The 14,325-nt window shown below is 32.9% G+C and overlaps 3 protein-coding genes across 3 annotated transcripts; all 3 read left to right on the top strand.

The window, feature by feature from the left end:
* The first annotated feature begins 4,856 nt into the window (after positions 1 to 4,856).
* On the top strand, positions 4,857 to 5,822 carry LOC136211863 (uncharacterized). The gene is made up of 3 exons (XM_066002739.1): positions 4,857 to 5,074; positions 5,410 to 5,498; positions 5,580 to 5,822. The coding sequence occupies exons 1-3, from the start codon at positions 5,051 to 5,053 to the stop codon at positions 5,725 to 5,727; spliced, it is 261 nt and encodes an 86-aa protein (XP_065858811.1). The 5' UTR covers positions 4,857 to 5,050; the 3' UTR covers positions 5,728 to 5,822.
* A 1,821-nt stretch (positions 5,823 to 7,643) lies between these two features.
* On the top strand, positions 7,644 to 10,105 carry LOC136211847 (PI-PLC X domain-containing protein At5g67130-like). The gene is made up of 8 exons (XM_066002738.1): positions 7,644 to 8,100; positions 8,189 to 8,311; positions 8,549 to 8,686; positions 8,763 to 8,861; positions 9,093 to 9,396; positions 9,470 to 9,693; positions 9,766 to 9,852; positions 9,966 to 10,105. Exons 1-8 carry the CDS (start codon positions 8,014 to 8,016, stop codon positions 9,999 to 10,001), a joined length of 1,098 nt encoding a protein of 365 aa, XP_065858810.1. The 5' UTR covers positions 7,644 to 8,013; the 3' UTR covers positions 10,002 to 10,105.
* Positions 10,106 to 11,364: 1,259 nt separating this feature from the next.
* Positions 11,365 to 13,720, top strand: LOC136208147 (PI-PLC X domain-containing protein At5g67130-like). Its single transcript, XM_065998963.1, has 8 exons — positions 11,365 to 11,523; positions 11,629 to 11,751; positions 12,054 to 12,191; positions 12,277 to 12,375; positions 12,471 to 12,774; positions 12,862 to 13,085; positions 13,206 to 13,292; positions 13,379 to 13,720. Exons 1-8 carry the CDS (start codon positions 11,428 to 11,430, stop codon positions 13,424 to 13,426), a joined length of 1,119 nt encoding a protein of 372 aa, XP_065855035.1. The 5' UTR covers positions 11,365 to 11,427; the 3' UTR covers positions 13,427 to 13,720.
* Positions 13,721 to 14,325: the final 605 nt, after the last annotated feature.

Below are 14,325 nucleotides of genomic sequence, written 5' to 3'. Positions count from 1 at the left end.
GACTGTTCATACTCGCTCGAACAGTGAGATTGTAAGTGATTTTGGTTTTAATGTACTAATCTACAAATATGAAATTCCATTTAATGAAATATGAAATGATATCCAATGAAATATGAAATGATATTTATTTAGTTTTTGGTTTTTCTTTTGTCAGTGGGTTAGCCGTTTAGCTAAGTGGGGTGAAGGTGTTTTGGAGGCGATGAACCATCTTGATGAGGATGTTGCGACTGAGTGGAGACAGTCGTACGAGCAGATTATGGATGCTTGGCATTCGACCAAATGATTTGTGACTGTAGCTTAGTACTTTTTATTATAGTTGTACGGATTATATTTGTACGTATTTTAGTACTTTAATTATATAAGTACGTACTTTAGTACTTTTTTTTATAAAACTTTTAATATAACCGCAACTAATTGAAATATAATTGGATCATTGTAGAACATTATAGAACTCTTTCATAATCAACCTGTAACAGAAGTGTAACTAACTGAAACAAAATGGTAACTAACTGAAACAGAACCGGATCATTCCAGTACATTACAGAAGTCTTTCACAAACAACCTGTAACATAACTGTAAGTACCTGAAACATAACTGGATCATTCTAGAACATTACAGAACTCTTTCACAATCAACCTGTAGCATAACTGTAACATAACTGGATCATTCCAGAACATTACAGAAGTCTTTCACAAACAACTTGTAACATAATTGTAACTAACTGAAACATAACCGGATCATTCCAAAACATTACAGAACTCTTTCACAAACAACCGGTAATATAACTGTAAGTACCTAGAACATAACTGTGACTAACTGTAACAAAACCGGATCATTCTATAACATTACAAAACTCTTTCACAATCAACCTGTAGCATAACTGTAACATAACTGGATCATTCTAGAACATTTACTGGATCATTCTAGAACATTACAGAACTCTTTCACAAACAACCTGTAACATAACTATAACTAACTGAAACATAACTGTAACTAACTGAAACATAACTGGATCATTCCAGAACATTACAGAAGTCTTTCACAAACAACTTGTAGCATAACTGTAACAGAACTGGATCATTCCAGCACATTACAGAAGTCTTTCACAAACAACCTGTAACATAACTGTAAGTACCTAAAACATAATTGGATCATTGTAGAAAATTACAGAAGTCTTTCACAAACAACCTGTAACATAACTGTAACTAAATCTAACATAATTGTATCATTCCAAAATATTACAGAACTCTTTAATAAACAACATGTAACACAACTGTAAGTACCTGTAACATAAATACAACTAACTGAAATATAACTGGATCATTCCAGAATATTACAGAACTCTTTCACAATCAACCTGTATCATAACTGTAACATAACTGGATCATTCCAGATCATTACAAAAATCTTTCACAAACAACCTGTAACATAACTATAACTAACTGAAACATAACTAGATCATTCCAGAACATTACAAAACTCTTTCACAAACAACCTGTAACACAACTGTAAGTACCTGTAACATAAATACAACTAACTGAAACATAACTGGATCATTCCAGAACATTACAAAACTCTTTCACAATCAACCTGTAGCATAACTGTAACATAACTAGATCATTCCAGAACATTACAGAACTCTTTCACAAACAACCTGTAACATAATTGTAACTAACTGAAACATAACTGGATCATTTCAAAACTCTTTCACAATCAACACCATCAATAAACACATTTTCATACAGGAAATGGTTAGCAATTATTTCATTTCTAATGTTATGCCTAATTGCTTGCCACGATTCTTCGGTACTAAAAATATAGGTAGAAACAACATGGAAGCCACAATTTCCATCACCGATGATGTCGTAATATGATTCGACGTAGGGCTTAATGATCCCAACTATTTTGTCAAAATGCACGAAATCACAAACGTCAAACGTATTTCCATCTGCATTGAGTGAAATAAGATATTGTAAACCTCGCATCACTTATGTTAAGTGTAAATGAATTAGATATTGCAAATTTGTATTACAAAAACAAGTTGGGTTGATCAAATACACATTACCTGATGATGCAACATTATGGACAGATAATGAAGAGCTTCTTCTCCCACTTCTACCACGACTCATAGACGAATAGTAAAACGAGCACGCCCACGACGAGTGTCATTGTACTCTCAGGCACTCGGCATATGTTTTGTGGATTTACTCGCCTTAGGTAGTCTTCGAACGTGAATTTTTACATCGGGTTTGGTGTAATGTGCTTGATCAGGGTGCAATTGATCATGGATAAGTATTGAAATATTCCGCAGCAAGGTTGAGATCAAACCCCATCAAAACCCTCAGCCGCTGCAAGACCCAACGATAGCTCCCTTCAGTCTCATCTTTAATTATGGCATACGCGATCTTAAAGTTGTTATTGCATGGCGTCATCCCAATAATTTCAACAAATGGCATTTTGTACTTGTTAGTTTTGTACGTTGAATCAATGCCGATATACCAGTAATAGGTCCTGAATAAATCTACTAATTCTAGATGTGCCATAAACACATGGGTTATCACGCTAGAATGAGGATCAGCTTGCGTATAATGAACATACTTGTTCTCGACCGTAATATGGTAGAACTGACTAGCCAGGTCTCTACCTTCGTACCCATCCTTCCTCATCTTATCCCTGTAATTGTAGACATGTTTAATTGTTAGATTGTCTACTGGATGCTTTTCTTTAACTGTTGCTAAAATAGCACAGGGAGCCAAACTCATATCATGCATAATTATTTTAGATGTGGTACTGAGTCCGCTCATCTGCCGACTTCCCTCTAGATACACACGTAACGTATGATTGTGCTTACCAGTTAACCCAGCCTTAGTCTGTATCCCCCAACCAGAAAGGTTTGAATGTTGATAGGTTTTAATCTGAAATTTACATCTGCACGCTTTAGTTTTACTTTTTCTTATTAAAGTATCTTCAGAAGTTCTCAAAACATCTCTGTAGCATTCACCCCTTGAACATCTCAACAGCTTCTGCTTTTCCCCATGTTTGTGCGAAGATATTATAATCTCAAACTCATTTTGAATAGCTACTTGTTTTGCCCAATCAACAGCATCTTGACACGAAGGGAAAACGGTGTCCGTTATGAAATGGAAACTGTAATCAATATCGTCGGGATTTCAATCTTCTAACGGTTCCTGAATATACAAAAAATGCATAATAGATGTTAATAAAACTTGAGAAAAGACAAAAAAAAAAATTAAATTTTCGGGGGTGTTTCAGGCCTTTTATAGGCTAAACGGTTAGCCTGCCCGTTCCACCATAGGTAGGAACAAGCAGCTCACACTGCTCGTCCCACAGCTGGAACGGGCGGCACATACTGCCCGTTACGTAGGTGGAACGGGTGGCACATGCTGCCTGTTCCATAGGCCGAACGGGTAGCATGCGCCGCCCGTTTAGGCCAAATTCATACGAAAAAAATAAAAAATTTCAGAAATCAATTTTTAAAAAAAATTTAGGACCAGAATATTAACTCGTGTTCGAAATCATCTTCTTCGGGAATACTCGGTTCCATTTTCATAAAAGTCGGTTTTTTTGCTCGGGAGAGAAAAGGAGAGAGAGGATTTTGAGTTTTAGATGAAAAAAATGAGCAAGAGCGAAAGAGTAAAAGAGGAGGTGGTGATAAGTAAATTAGGGACGGTAAATAGTAATACCCTAAAATAAGCAATAAAGGATGTTTTTATATAATATTTACTAATTAAAGTATAAAAGTAAGGTAGGTCTTTTAATTTTTCTTATTAATGGGCTTTCAGAAAAAAAAAAATTAGACACTCCTACGATGATTTTATCACTATCTATTTTAAAAAAATAACTTTCATATATACATATAACACTAATTTTTTTTGGATCCCCTCCAACCTGGACCCTAGGCCGGGCACTGCATATGATTGAGATTTTACATGGCTTTTTGTCTATTTTTTTTTTTTGCTTTTTATCTTATAGAAGCGACGGACAGTGAGTGAGAGGAAATTTATAGGATCTTTAAATAAATCATGAGTAAATATTTATTCTTTTTGAAAATACCGATCAGGGTGGTTCCGACGGTCGGAGAGGCCTCGCCCTCTACCTCTACCTTTGACTTTATCCACATCATGATAATTAACTATGATCAATTACCTATTTTACCTCCTATAATTTAATTTTATATATTCCTTTTAATTTTAATTCTTTTTATACATGTAAGAGTAAAATATATATCTAACCATAATTTATCCCATTGATCATATTTATACTGACTCCAATAAAAAAAGCCATAATGAAATAGCAATATAAAATATATTTTTCATATTTTTAATTTTGGATTTGTAAGTATGATATTTAACTTTGTATAAGTATTTAATTAAAATTTCTAGTAAACATTTTATTTTATTTTTTTAATAATTTAGCTTTAGAAAATTAATATTTTTAAATGGGCATAAAAGAAAAGTAAAAAACGATATATAACACAAAATGAAATTGGGTTTTGTTTGAAAAAAGAAAATGTTGTTTTTTTTAGAGAGATAAGCCTTCCTAATTTAAGAAGGCATGATGACTATGATACTGGTAAACCCTTTTCTAGAAAAGTCAATAGATAGACATTGCATTAGAAAATCCACAAATTTTAAAGCTATGGATTTTTCTTACTGAAAATTTAAAAAGTCCAACAACATCATAAAATACCGTTTGCATGAAATATATAAAAGTCAAAACAACTTCAACAGCTTTTGCCTATAAATTAGTAATAAAAACCACCAGTTTTGTTACTCAAAATTAGAATTTAATCATAAAAAGCTCATAACAAAAACAAGAGGCCAATGCCCCTTGATTCAGCCCACTGATTTATTTATAATTAATATCATTCCTTATCTGCCTGCACAAAACTAATTCTGTATGAGTTCCTCTTATCATATATATATATATATATGCACAAATTTAATTCTCTAATATATTACACACCAATTCCAAATAAAATTACAATATCCCTGCTCTTTCAATTTCAAATACAAACTAAATCTTTCTAATGGGGCGTTGGTTGAAGCCTGAGGTAACCATCTATTCTTCCTTTCAATTCACTAATATATACACTATAGTGTGCTCGAGTGACTGGGCGAGAACCAAATATTTATCGATAATTTTCATTGTAATCAAAATTTAACACGGATACGTGTTAAATTTTGATTACAATGAAAATTATCGATGTAGACAGACTCTCTGTAACCCTTTATCCCTCTGTTACTTTTATCAACTTAAATCGTGTAATTTAATATAATATAAATTAAAAAAATTAGGTTTAAATCTCATAATATATATGGGGTTTGTTTTTAAAATTAAAGTTGTGTGAGAGATAATAAAAGTAATATGTGAAATGTTTGTATGTAGGTATATCCATTGGTTGGTGCAATGTCATTTGTAGGAGGTATGCTCGTGTTCTCACTCGCAAGACATGCTATCACTAATCCTGATGTCAGGTATCCTAATTAATTATAATACTATTTTTTACTGAATTGGTTAATTAAATATATATATGGCTTAAATTAACATATATACAGGATCAACAAAACGAATCGTAAAACAGCAGTGCTGGAAAATAGAGAAGAAGGAGAGAAATATGCAGAGCATAGCCTCCGAAAATTCCTTCGAACTCGGCCACCACAAGTCATGCCTGCCATCAACACTTTCTTCTCCAAAGATAATTAAATAATTCCAAACAAGCCTTTTTCATCATTTATGTGCTTCTATTTTCTTTCCTATAATTTGTTTTCTACCGTTGTAAAATATAAATTTAGAACTATTTGAATAAGTAAAATAATATTATTGATTCATCTTTCATCATTCATGCACTACATACGTGTGGCTGACTTTTTTTTTTTTTTTTTTTTTTGTAATATATTGGTTGAATAGATAAGCTACGAATATGACTGTTACAAATAACATTATAACCCGCGACTTAGCCCGTTAATTACTTGTTTGTAATGGCATTCATAGGAGCTCGTTACAGATACGAGGTGCAAATGCGGAGAATTTTTGTTATTTTCAAAATCGCTCAAATTAATGAAAATACCAGATTATGGGGACGTTAACGAGCCGCATCTTAATAACCTGGTCAGGTTCGACTCGAATCAGTTCACAAACGGCTTTGATTATCAAATTTTAGCCTTCTAATGTAGGAAAGACCATATTCAAACATAAAATAAATTTAACATAGTGTTTACCACAAATTTAAACAAGGTTCTAACAAATCCAAATTTAACATACAGTTTTAGGTATACAACAAATTTATATAAAACAAAGTGAAAGAAAATCAATCTCTCAAGAACACAATCTACATCTAAGGAATGAGAAGAATGATTTTTGTTCGTTTGTCTTCATCATTGTCAACTTGTAAATATGACTACATGAATATACGATATTATAATTAACTATTTTTTTTAGTAAAATTGGAAACGGACACAGAAAACCTAGGCATTCCAACCAGGTTGGTACCCCTCAAGAGAAAACCAAAGACGCATACATTATTAGAAAAAAAAATGAATATACAATGAAATAAATAATATTAGTAGCCCCACATGAGAGAGAATCAAAATTGCTCAATCATATTACAATCATTGTTTAGAAAAAAATTACAAAAAGATGAGAAAGCGTGTCACCAATGACAACAAGTGGTCTGAAGTCCATATTTTGCAAGGGCATAAACAACACAATTTCCTTCTTGAAAAATACGAGAAACACCAACCTAGAGACAAGCACGTGTAGCCAATCTTATTTCACCATCTAGGAAATGTGAGGCGACCTTGAGTTGAGGAGATAAACAATTAAGGAAGAATCACATTCAAGTCAAATACTAGTCCAATTCTATTCCCAAGCCTTTTTAATAACACAAATCAATGCCTGGAGTTCAGTTACAAACGCAAATGAATGAGGGATCAGAAAGGCAAAGCTACCAAACTAGACTTGATAAATTTCGGAAAACTCCCATGCACCTACCAGTCCTGGTGAACCAAGACCGGAGCCATCCATGTTAATTTTGACCTAGGAGTCCGGAGGAGGCTGCCACATGATGCTAATGATTCGAGAAGCACTGTGAGCCCGAGGAGAAATTCCTAGAAGGTGGTATGAAACTGCTCCAGAAATAGCCCAACAAGTCATTGATTTGGACCGTGGTAGGAAACTGCTCCAGAGATAGCGGCTCCACTCACATATGTTGGGAGCAGGCCGTAACTAAGCATAAAATAAAAGTGTTGAACCGTAAACTGGCCGTCAGTGGAAGGTTGCGAAATATAAGTGTCCTTAGTTTGACGCCCATTTGGAACTGAAGATGAAGTTCAAAATCATCAGTGACAGATCATGGAGACCTTACCAGCAGCTGGAAACGACGAAATCCTTAACTTGATGGAGCAGAGCGCGATTAGATGAGGGAGTCAGGCCCAAACGGGAGGCCACCGTAGGGGTTATCCAAGTGTCGAACTAGAAATTTAGGGATGACGAGTCTCCGAACCACCAAAGAGAATGCTCCCAGAGGACCTTGTACACATGTTTGATTGAGATCCAAATGGATAAATTTGAAATCAACTTCCTTGAAACTCGAGTGCCCGTCAATGTCATGAAACGCGAACCAAGTAATTTAGCAGTAAACAGAATTCATTTTTGGTCCGTATATTAATTTTGGAGTTTGAAAATAAAAAAGGCAACGTGTTTTAGAATAGAAAAACAAAATGCCAAATTTACAAGTAAACAGTGCTTAACACACTTTCCTGTTGTGTCCTAAAATATAATTAATTAATTAATATATTCTTTGATTAGATCGCCAAACCAAACCCATTACCCCAACCCAATAGATTGTTGATTTCCCCCTATTTCACTGCCTCTGTTTAGTCCGCCACGAAAAAATAAATTGAAATACAGAACATAAACATAATTCCAGTTCTGCACAGATTACTAATTTACATCCCTTATTCAGAATTTTTATTTTATTTGCGTCCCTTGATGGGTATTTCTCCAGAACTAATTTTCATAATTACTTCATTACTTTTTGCTATTGCTGCAGCGGCTTGTTCTAATGGAGAGTGCAGGGTTTGTGTTTTCCTTGTTAAATTTATTTATTGAATTTGGAACAAAATATAAATTCTGATTTTGTTTAGTTTTGATGCTTATTTATTAGTTATTAGATGAATGCTCGTCGGATGCAGATTGTGAAGTTGGATTATATTGTTTCTCTTGCCCACAAGGATTTTCAGGTTCCAGATGTGTAAGATCAGCCATTTCTGACCAATTTAGGCTAATGGTAATATTCTACCCCTCTATCTCTTCTATTTTGTTCACTTGATTCAAAACAAATATTTTGTACTAAAAGCTAGGTGTAAATGAAGACGAGCGAGCACCGAATATCCCAACTAAGTTGAATGATCTTATTAAGAAATTGTGAAATGAAGATTGAATTTACAATAATACAAATTAATAAATCGTATTATATTGTATTGTATTGTATTATTAATCCTCGTATATATGTTAATGTGGGTAGAATAATTCGCTACCGCTGAATAAGTATTCATTTTTGACGACCCACAACGCATATGCTATCGATGGGTATCCATCCCATACTGGAGTCCCTCGAGCCACATTTACCAATCAAGAAGACTCCATCACTCAACAGCTCAATGTACGTATGAATTTCATATTCAACCTCTCTTTTTCCACTTCCTTATATCATTGAATCAATTTAATTAAATTTTCAGAATGGAGCTAGAGCTTTGATGCTCGATACATATGATTTTCGTGGAGACGTTTGGCTCTGTCACTCTTTTAAAGGAAATTGTTATGACTACACAGCATTTGTATGTTTTCTTTCCTTTTGTTTTTCCTTTAATGACGGATTTAGAATCAAATATTCGGTGCGAAAATTTGTTAAAAATGACAGATTATTTTTGGAGTTAAGTATCAGTCAGCGCATTGTGCGCAATTTTTTTTAAAAAAGACGACAATAATATATTCAGCGATGTCGGTATTTATACATTTTTTTATTATTTTCTCCCCGTCTCTGAATTTTCTTTTTTCCGTCTTGTCAGGGTCCTGCAATTGACACACTGAAGGAGATTGAAGCTTTCTTATCGGCAAATCCGTCGGAAATTGTGACAATAATTTTAGAAGATTATGTTGAAGCTCCTAATGGACTGACAAAGGTTTTCACTGATGCTGGATTAATGAAATACTGGTTTCCAGTAAGAAACATGCCCAAAAACGGTGAAGACTGGCCTCTAGTGAGTGAAATGGTAAAAAACAATCAAAGGTTACTTGTTTTCACCTCAATTAAAACTAAGGAAGAATCTGAAGGAATAGCTTACCAATGGAATTACATGGTTGAAAATCAATGTAAGTTATATTTATTTAATTTCATGTATTATATGATAAATGTGAATATAAATAAAATTAATTAGAAATGCAGATGGAAATGATGGAATGAAGGAAGGAAGTTGTTCAAATAGAGGAGAATCAGGTGGACTTAATGATAAGAGTAAATCATTAGTTTTAGTAAATTATTTTGGGACAGTTCCGGTGAAGGGTATGAGTTGCAAAGATAATTCAGGGGATCTTATAAATATGCTTCATACTTGTTATGCTGCTTCTGCTAACAGATGGCCTAATTTTGTTGCTGTTGATTATTACAAGGTATTATATTATATTCATCATCATTTATTTAATAATAAATACTAAATTAAATTAATTAAAATGCATATGCAGAGGAGTGAAGGAGGAGGATCATTTCAAGCAGTGGATACAATGAATGGGAAATTGCTATGTGGCTGTGATGATATTCATGCATGCTTAGTAAGCTCATAAACAATTATTTTGTTTTTCTCTAATTGGTTTGCTTAGTATTCATCTACTTAATTTAATTGTTATACTATATACTTTTTTTTTTTTTCTCTTTGTTTTTGTAGGCTGGATCATCTTCAAGAGCCTGCAGCCAAGCTTAAGTTAGAGAAATTTCTATAAGTTTTGAATAACATTTTATGTTGACTATATATTATTTATTGTAATTGAAATTGAAACCTAGAGCTATTAAATATTGTAGTGTAGAAACAAGGATGGGCTTCATTGATGGGCCTCCTTCAATATAAACCCATATCAAAATTTTGTAAATCTTAGATGCATCAGAAAGGAAAAATAAAAATACAGTACACGACAAACATCAAGAAAACTTCCTTAAAGTTATTCTAAGAAAATTTCTCATGGTAAAAGTTTCCTAAAAAGTCTTCATTTGAAAATATATTTTCTAAAACATTTATAAAAATAGTTACCATGCAAAATGTACATTTAAGAGAATGCATCAAGAACTTCTAAAAAATAGTTCCCATGCAAAATGTACATTTAAGAAAATTTTAATTTTAATTTTGGTAAAATAATTATATATTTTAATTTTATTAAATAGAATATTAAAATTTGAGTAATCTCTTAAAAGAAAGAATTTGAGTAATGAAAAATAAATATATCCACTGCAATAATTCTTTCCGTACTGATCTCCCCACCCCATTTTCAATGTTATATGGGTCTAAGAGTGCTTTTCAAACAATGAGACTAATCTTATATTGCATATTAAACTTTTGTATTTTTCACAATTATTTAGATTCAAACTTCTTAATAATAATAACAAATAATATATCATCAATGGTATTCTATCCAATATTAAAAAATAAAAATAAGATTTTTTTTTTTTGAAGAAATAAAAATAAGATTTTAGTGTTCGATATTAGTAAAAAGTAAGCAAACTTTAGTGGAAAAAAAAATCATAATTACTTTGATGCACAAAGCATTTATCTTCACACTCAGCAAGCGACGCTCTAATTTTTTTGATTGGACACTCAACCTTTTCCCATTGCATAGCATTTTTTATGCCTTAAAAAAAGCATATTCTTTTTTTCCTTTTTCTTTTATTTATCCTTTTGTAATTCTTTGGAGCTTCTCTTCAAAAAAAAAAAAAAAAACTTTGGAGCTTCCGGGGTGTTTGTTTGCTCCTTTTCATGCCCCTTTTTGCCCTTTCACTTCGAAAGGGAGAGTTTTAAATGTTTGGTTAGTGACATCTTGTTTGCCTTTTACATCTGAAAAACAGTATTGAGTGTTTGATTGGTGATCTCATATTTGCCTTTTACATCCGAAAAGCAGTCTTTTATAAAAGCAGAGAATCTCTGCTTTTTGGAAAAACAGCTCTTTCAAATAGCAAATAACAAACCGTAACAGCAAACAGCGACAACAAACCGTAGGTAAAACAAACCGGCCCTTTGTCTCAGAGTTAACTAAAAATCATTGTTGGTCTTGGCCATAAATTAGTCAAGAAATGTAGACCATATATACTATATATCGTTCACTCATAAAGTTTGAATATTTTCTATCTTTTTGGTGTTTATGGATATATCCCGAAACTTGTTGCTCACATCTTGCCTGCTCCTTTCGATTATTGCTTCTGCTTCAGCTTCAGCTTGCCCTCAAGGTCCTTGTGGGGTTAGTTAGTTAGTTAGTTTCCCTTTTTTTTATCTTTATCTTTATACGAAACAAAGAGTTTAAGCAGCAAAGCATACATGTTTTCCTAATTCTGGTGATTTTTAGCTCTTAGATAAGTGCTCATCGGACCAAGATTGCGGAAATGGACTCTATTGCTTCTATTGCCTTGAAGGTTTTTCATCATCCAAGTGTGTAAGATCCACTCCCACCAATCAATTCAAACTTCTGGTATCTCTCCCTCTCTCTAGCATCTTAATTTGATTATTTCAGGTCTTGGGTTCATCAATCAATCCTTAAAAACGAATATTCTAATTAAACAAATCATTTCATACATGGATTTCCTCAATTGGCAATCAAACCATTTAACCGAAATTTACCCAATTTTGCCATTATTGGTACCATCTTTATAGTCTTTCCAATTGTCAAAATCTAGTACAAAATCAGCTTCTAGGGATTATGTTTGATTCAGCTGTTCTAATTGCAATTACTACTACTATTGTTAATTGATTTTCTAAATGTCTTGTGAATAGAATAATTCACTACCTTTCAACAAATATGCATATTTGACAACCCACAATGCCTTTGCCATTGATGGATATCCATCTCACACTGGAATACCTCGACTTGCAGTTACTAATCAAGAAGATACTGTCACTCAACAGCTCAAAGTATGCTTTTTTATTCTTCACTTACATATATTTATACTGAATAGAGCTCACTTTATATTATAATTCATTGATAAATTGTTTTCAGAATGGAGTTCGAGCCCTAATGCTTGATACATATGACTTTCGAGGAGATGTCTGGTTGTGCCATTCATTTGGAGGACGCTGTTATGACTATACTGCATTTGTAAATATAATTATCTTCCCCTAATGTTTTATGTTGTTGTTCAGTTTATGAGAAAGTCTGAAGTAATGATATTGTTGTGCTTTTGTTCAAATTAGGGGCCTGCTGTTGAGACCTTGAAAGAGATTGAGGCTTTCTTATCAGCCAATCCATCAGAAATTGTCACAATTATCTTAGAAGATTATGTTAAAGCCCCTAAAGGGTTGACAAAGGTGTTCACTGCTGCTGGATTGATGAAATACTGGTTTCCCCTAGCGAAAATGCCCAAAAATGGTCAGGATTGGCCATTAGTGAGTGATATGGTGAGAAATAACCATAGGCTACTGGTTTTCACATCGATTAGATCTAAGGAACAAAGTGAAGGAATTGCTTACCAGTGGAACTACATGGTTGAAAATCAGTGTATGTAAGAACAAGTTTGTATATTTTTGTCATGTGGAATGTCAATACTTTGCTGCTACATTAATTGTTATGAGATTAATTGTACAGATGGAGACGGAGGTATGCACGCAGGAAAATGTCCGAACAGAGCAGAGTCGGCTTCGCTTAGAGACAAGAGTAAATCACTGGTGTTAGTGAATTACTTCAGGACTCTTCCTATGAAGCAGCTGACTTGTATAGACAATTCAGGAGAGCTCATTGATATGCTTAGTACATGTTATAATGCTGCTGGTAACAGATGGGCTAACTTTGTTGCTGTTAATTATTACAAGGTATGACTAGAAGCTCCATTTTACAGAAGTTTACGGTGCACGAAAGCCGGTTCTTGATAGTGCACTTAAATTCAGAAAAAGGTAAGCTTTAATGGTTGAATTTTGATGTTATTTATGCAGAGGAGTGAAGGAGGAGGATCATTCCAAGCTGTGGACACACTTAATGGGAAATTGATGTGTGGATGTAATGATATCCATGCCTGTTTGGTAAGCTATAATTCACATTGTTCTGATATTAATCTGCATATGATGATAGCATGTTTTTGTCATATGATTTTTCATATTTGTTGCAGGCTGGATCAAGTTCAACTGGATGCTCTGCCCAAGATATATTGCAATGAGAATATTGGAGAATTAAGGGTCAAAATCACCCCTAAACTCACATCTAAGATGTGAATATTTGATAAATTAGCTCAAATTTTAATGTTAATTGCATTTGGGGCTAATTTGTCAAATATTGGTAATTTGAGACCTGGATTGATATCGAAAATTCGAATTGGGCTAAATGTATAATGACCTCCAATTTTAGGGGCTATTTTCACTCTTAATTTGAAAATTGAAAATTGACAATTACAAGCCCCTGTAGATACCATAGTTCTAAAACCATGGTACAAAAATGGATCAATTTGAATTAAGTGGGAGTTAAAGAAATCAATTTTTGAATAATAATAAATTTCTTTTTTTTTTTTTTGAATAATAAAAAAATTCATTTTGATTAAGCAACTTAAAACATGTAAATTGGAACCACAAGTTACACTTAAATTATCAAGTTCACGCCCAGTCGAACCCAACCTATATTACATTTATATCGGGGATTGGGTTATAAAAAAAAAATGATTTCTAATAAGTTAGATTTTGAGTTTCAGTTTCAGAGAACATAAAAAGCTTTAATTGAAAGAGAATCCGTGCTGTTAAAAATTGGATAAATTATAGGCAGAAAATAGTTGAAATATGATATGAAGTTTAGCACATGAGTGGAGGTTCTCTAATATGGGCCAGGTAATGGGAACCTTTGAACACAATGGGCTTTTCTATATCAATTTGGACCCACAGCTGAAAATGTCACTTCTTTCATATAAAAAAAATAAATTGATTACTTTAAAAATATAATCTCAATTTTACCAGGTAGAATTATAATATTTCCCATGAAAATTATATTTTAAAATACTTTCATATATAACAATTATTTTATCCATCTAAGATTATAATTGAAAAATTAAAATGGATTCTATTAAAATTA

The sequence above is a fragment of the Euphorbia lathyris genome, chromosome 1 (genome assembly GCF_963576675.1).
Source record: "Euphorbia lathyris chromosome 1, ddEupLath1.1, whole genome shotgun sequence".
Lineage (NCBI taxonomy): Eukaryota > Viridiplantae > Streptophyta > Magnoliopsida > Malpighiales > Euphorbiaceae > Euphorbia > Euphorbia lathyris.
Note: the sequence above shows the minus strand (reverse complement) of the source record. Positions and strands in the feature narration are given on the sequence as shown.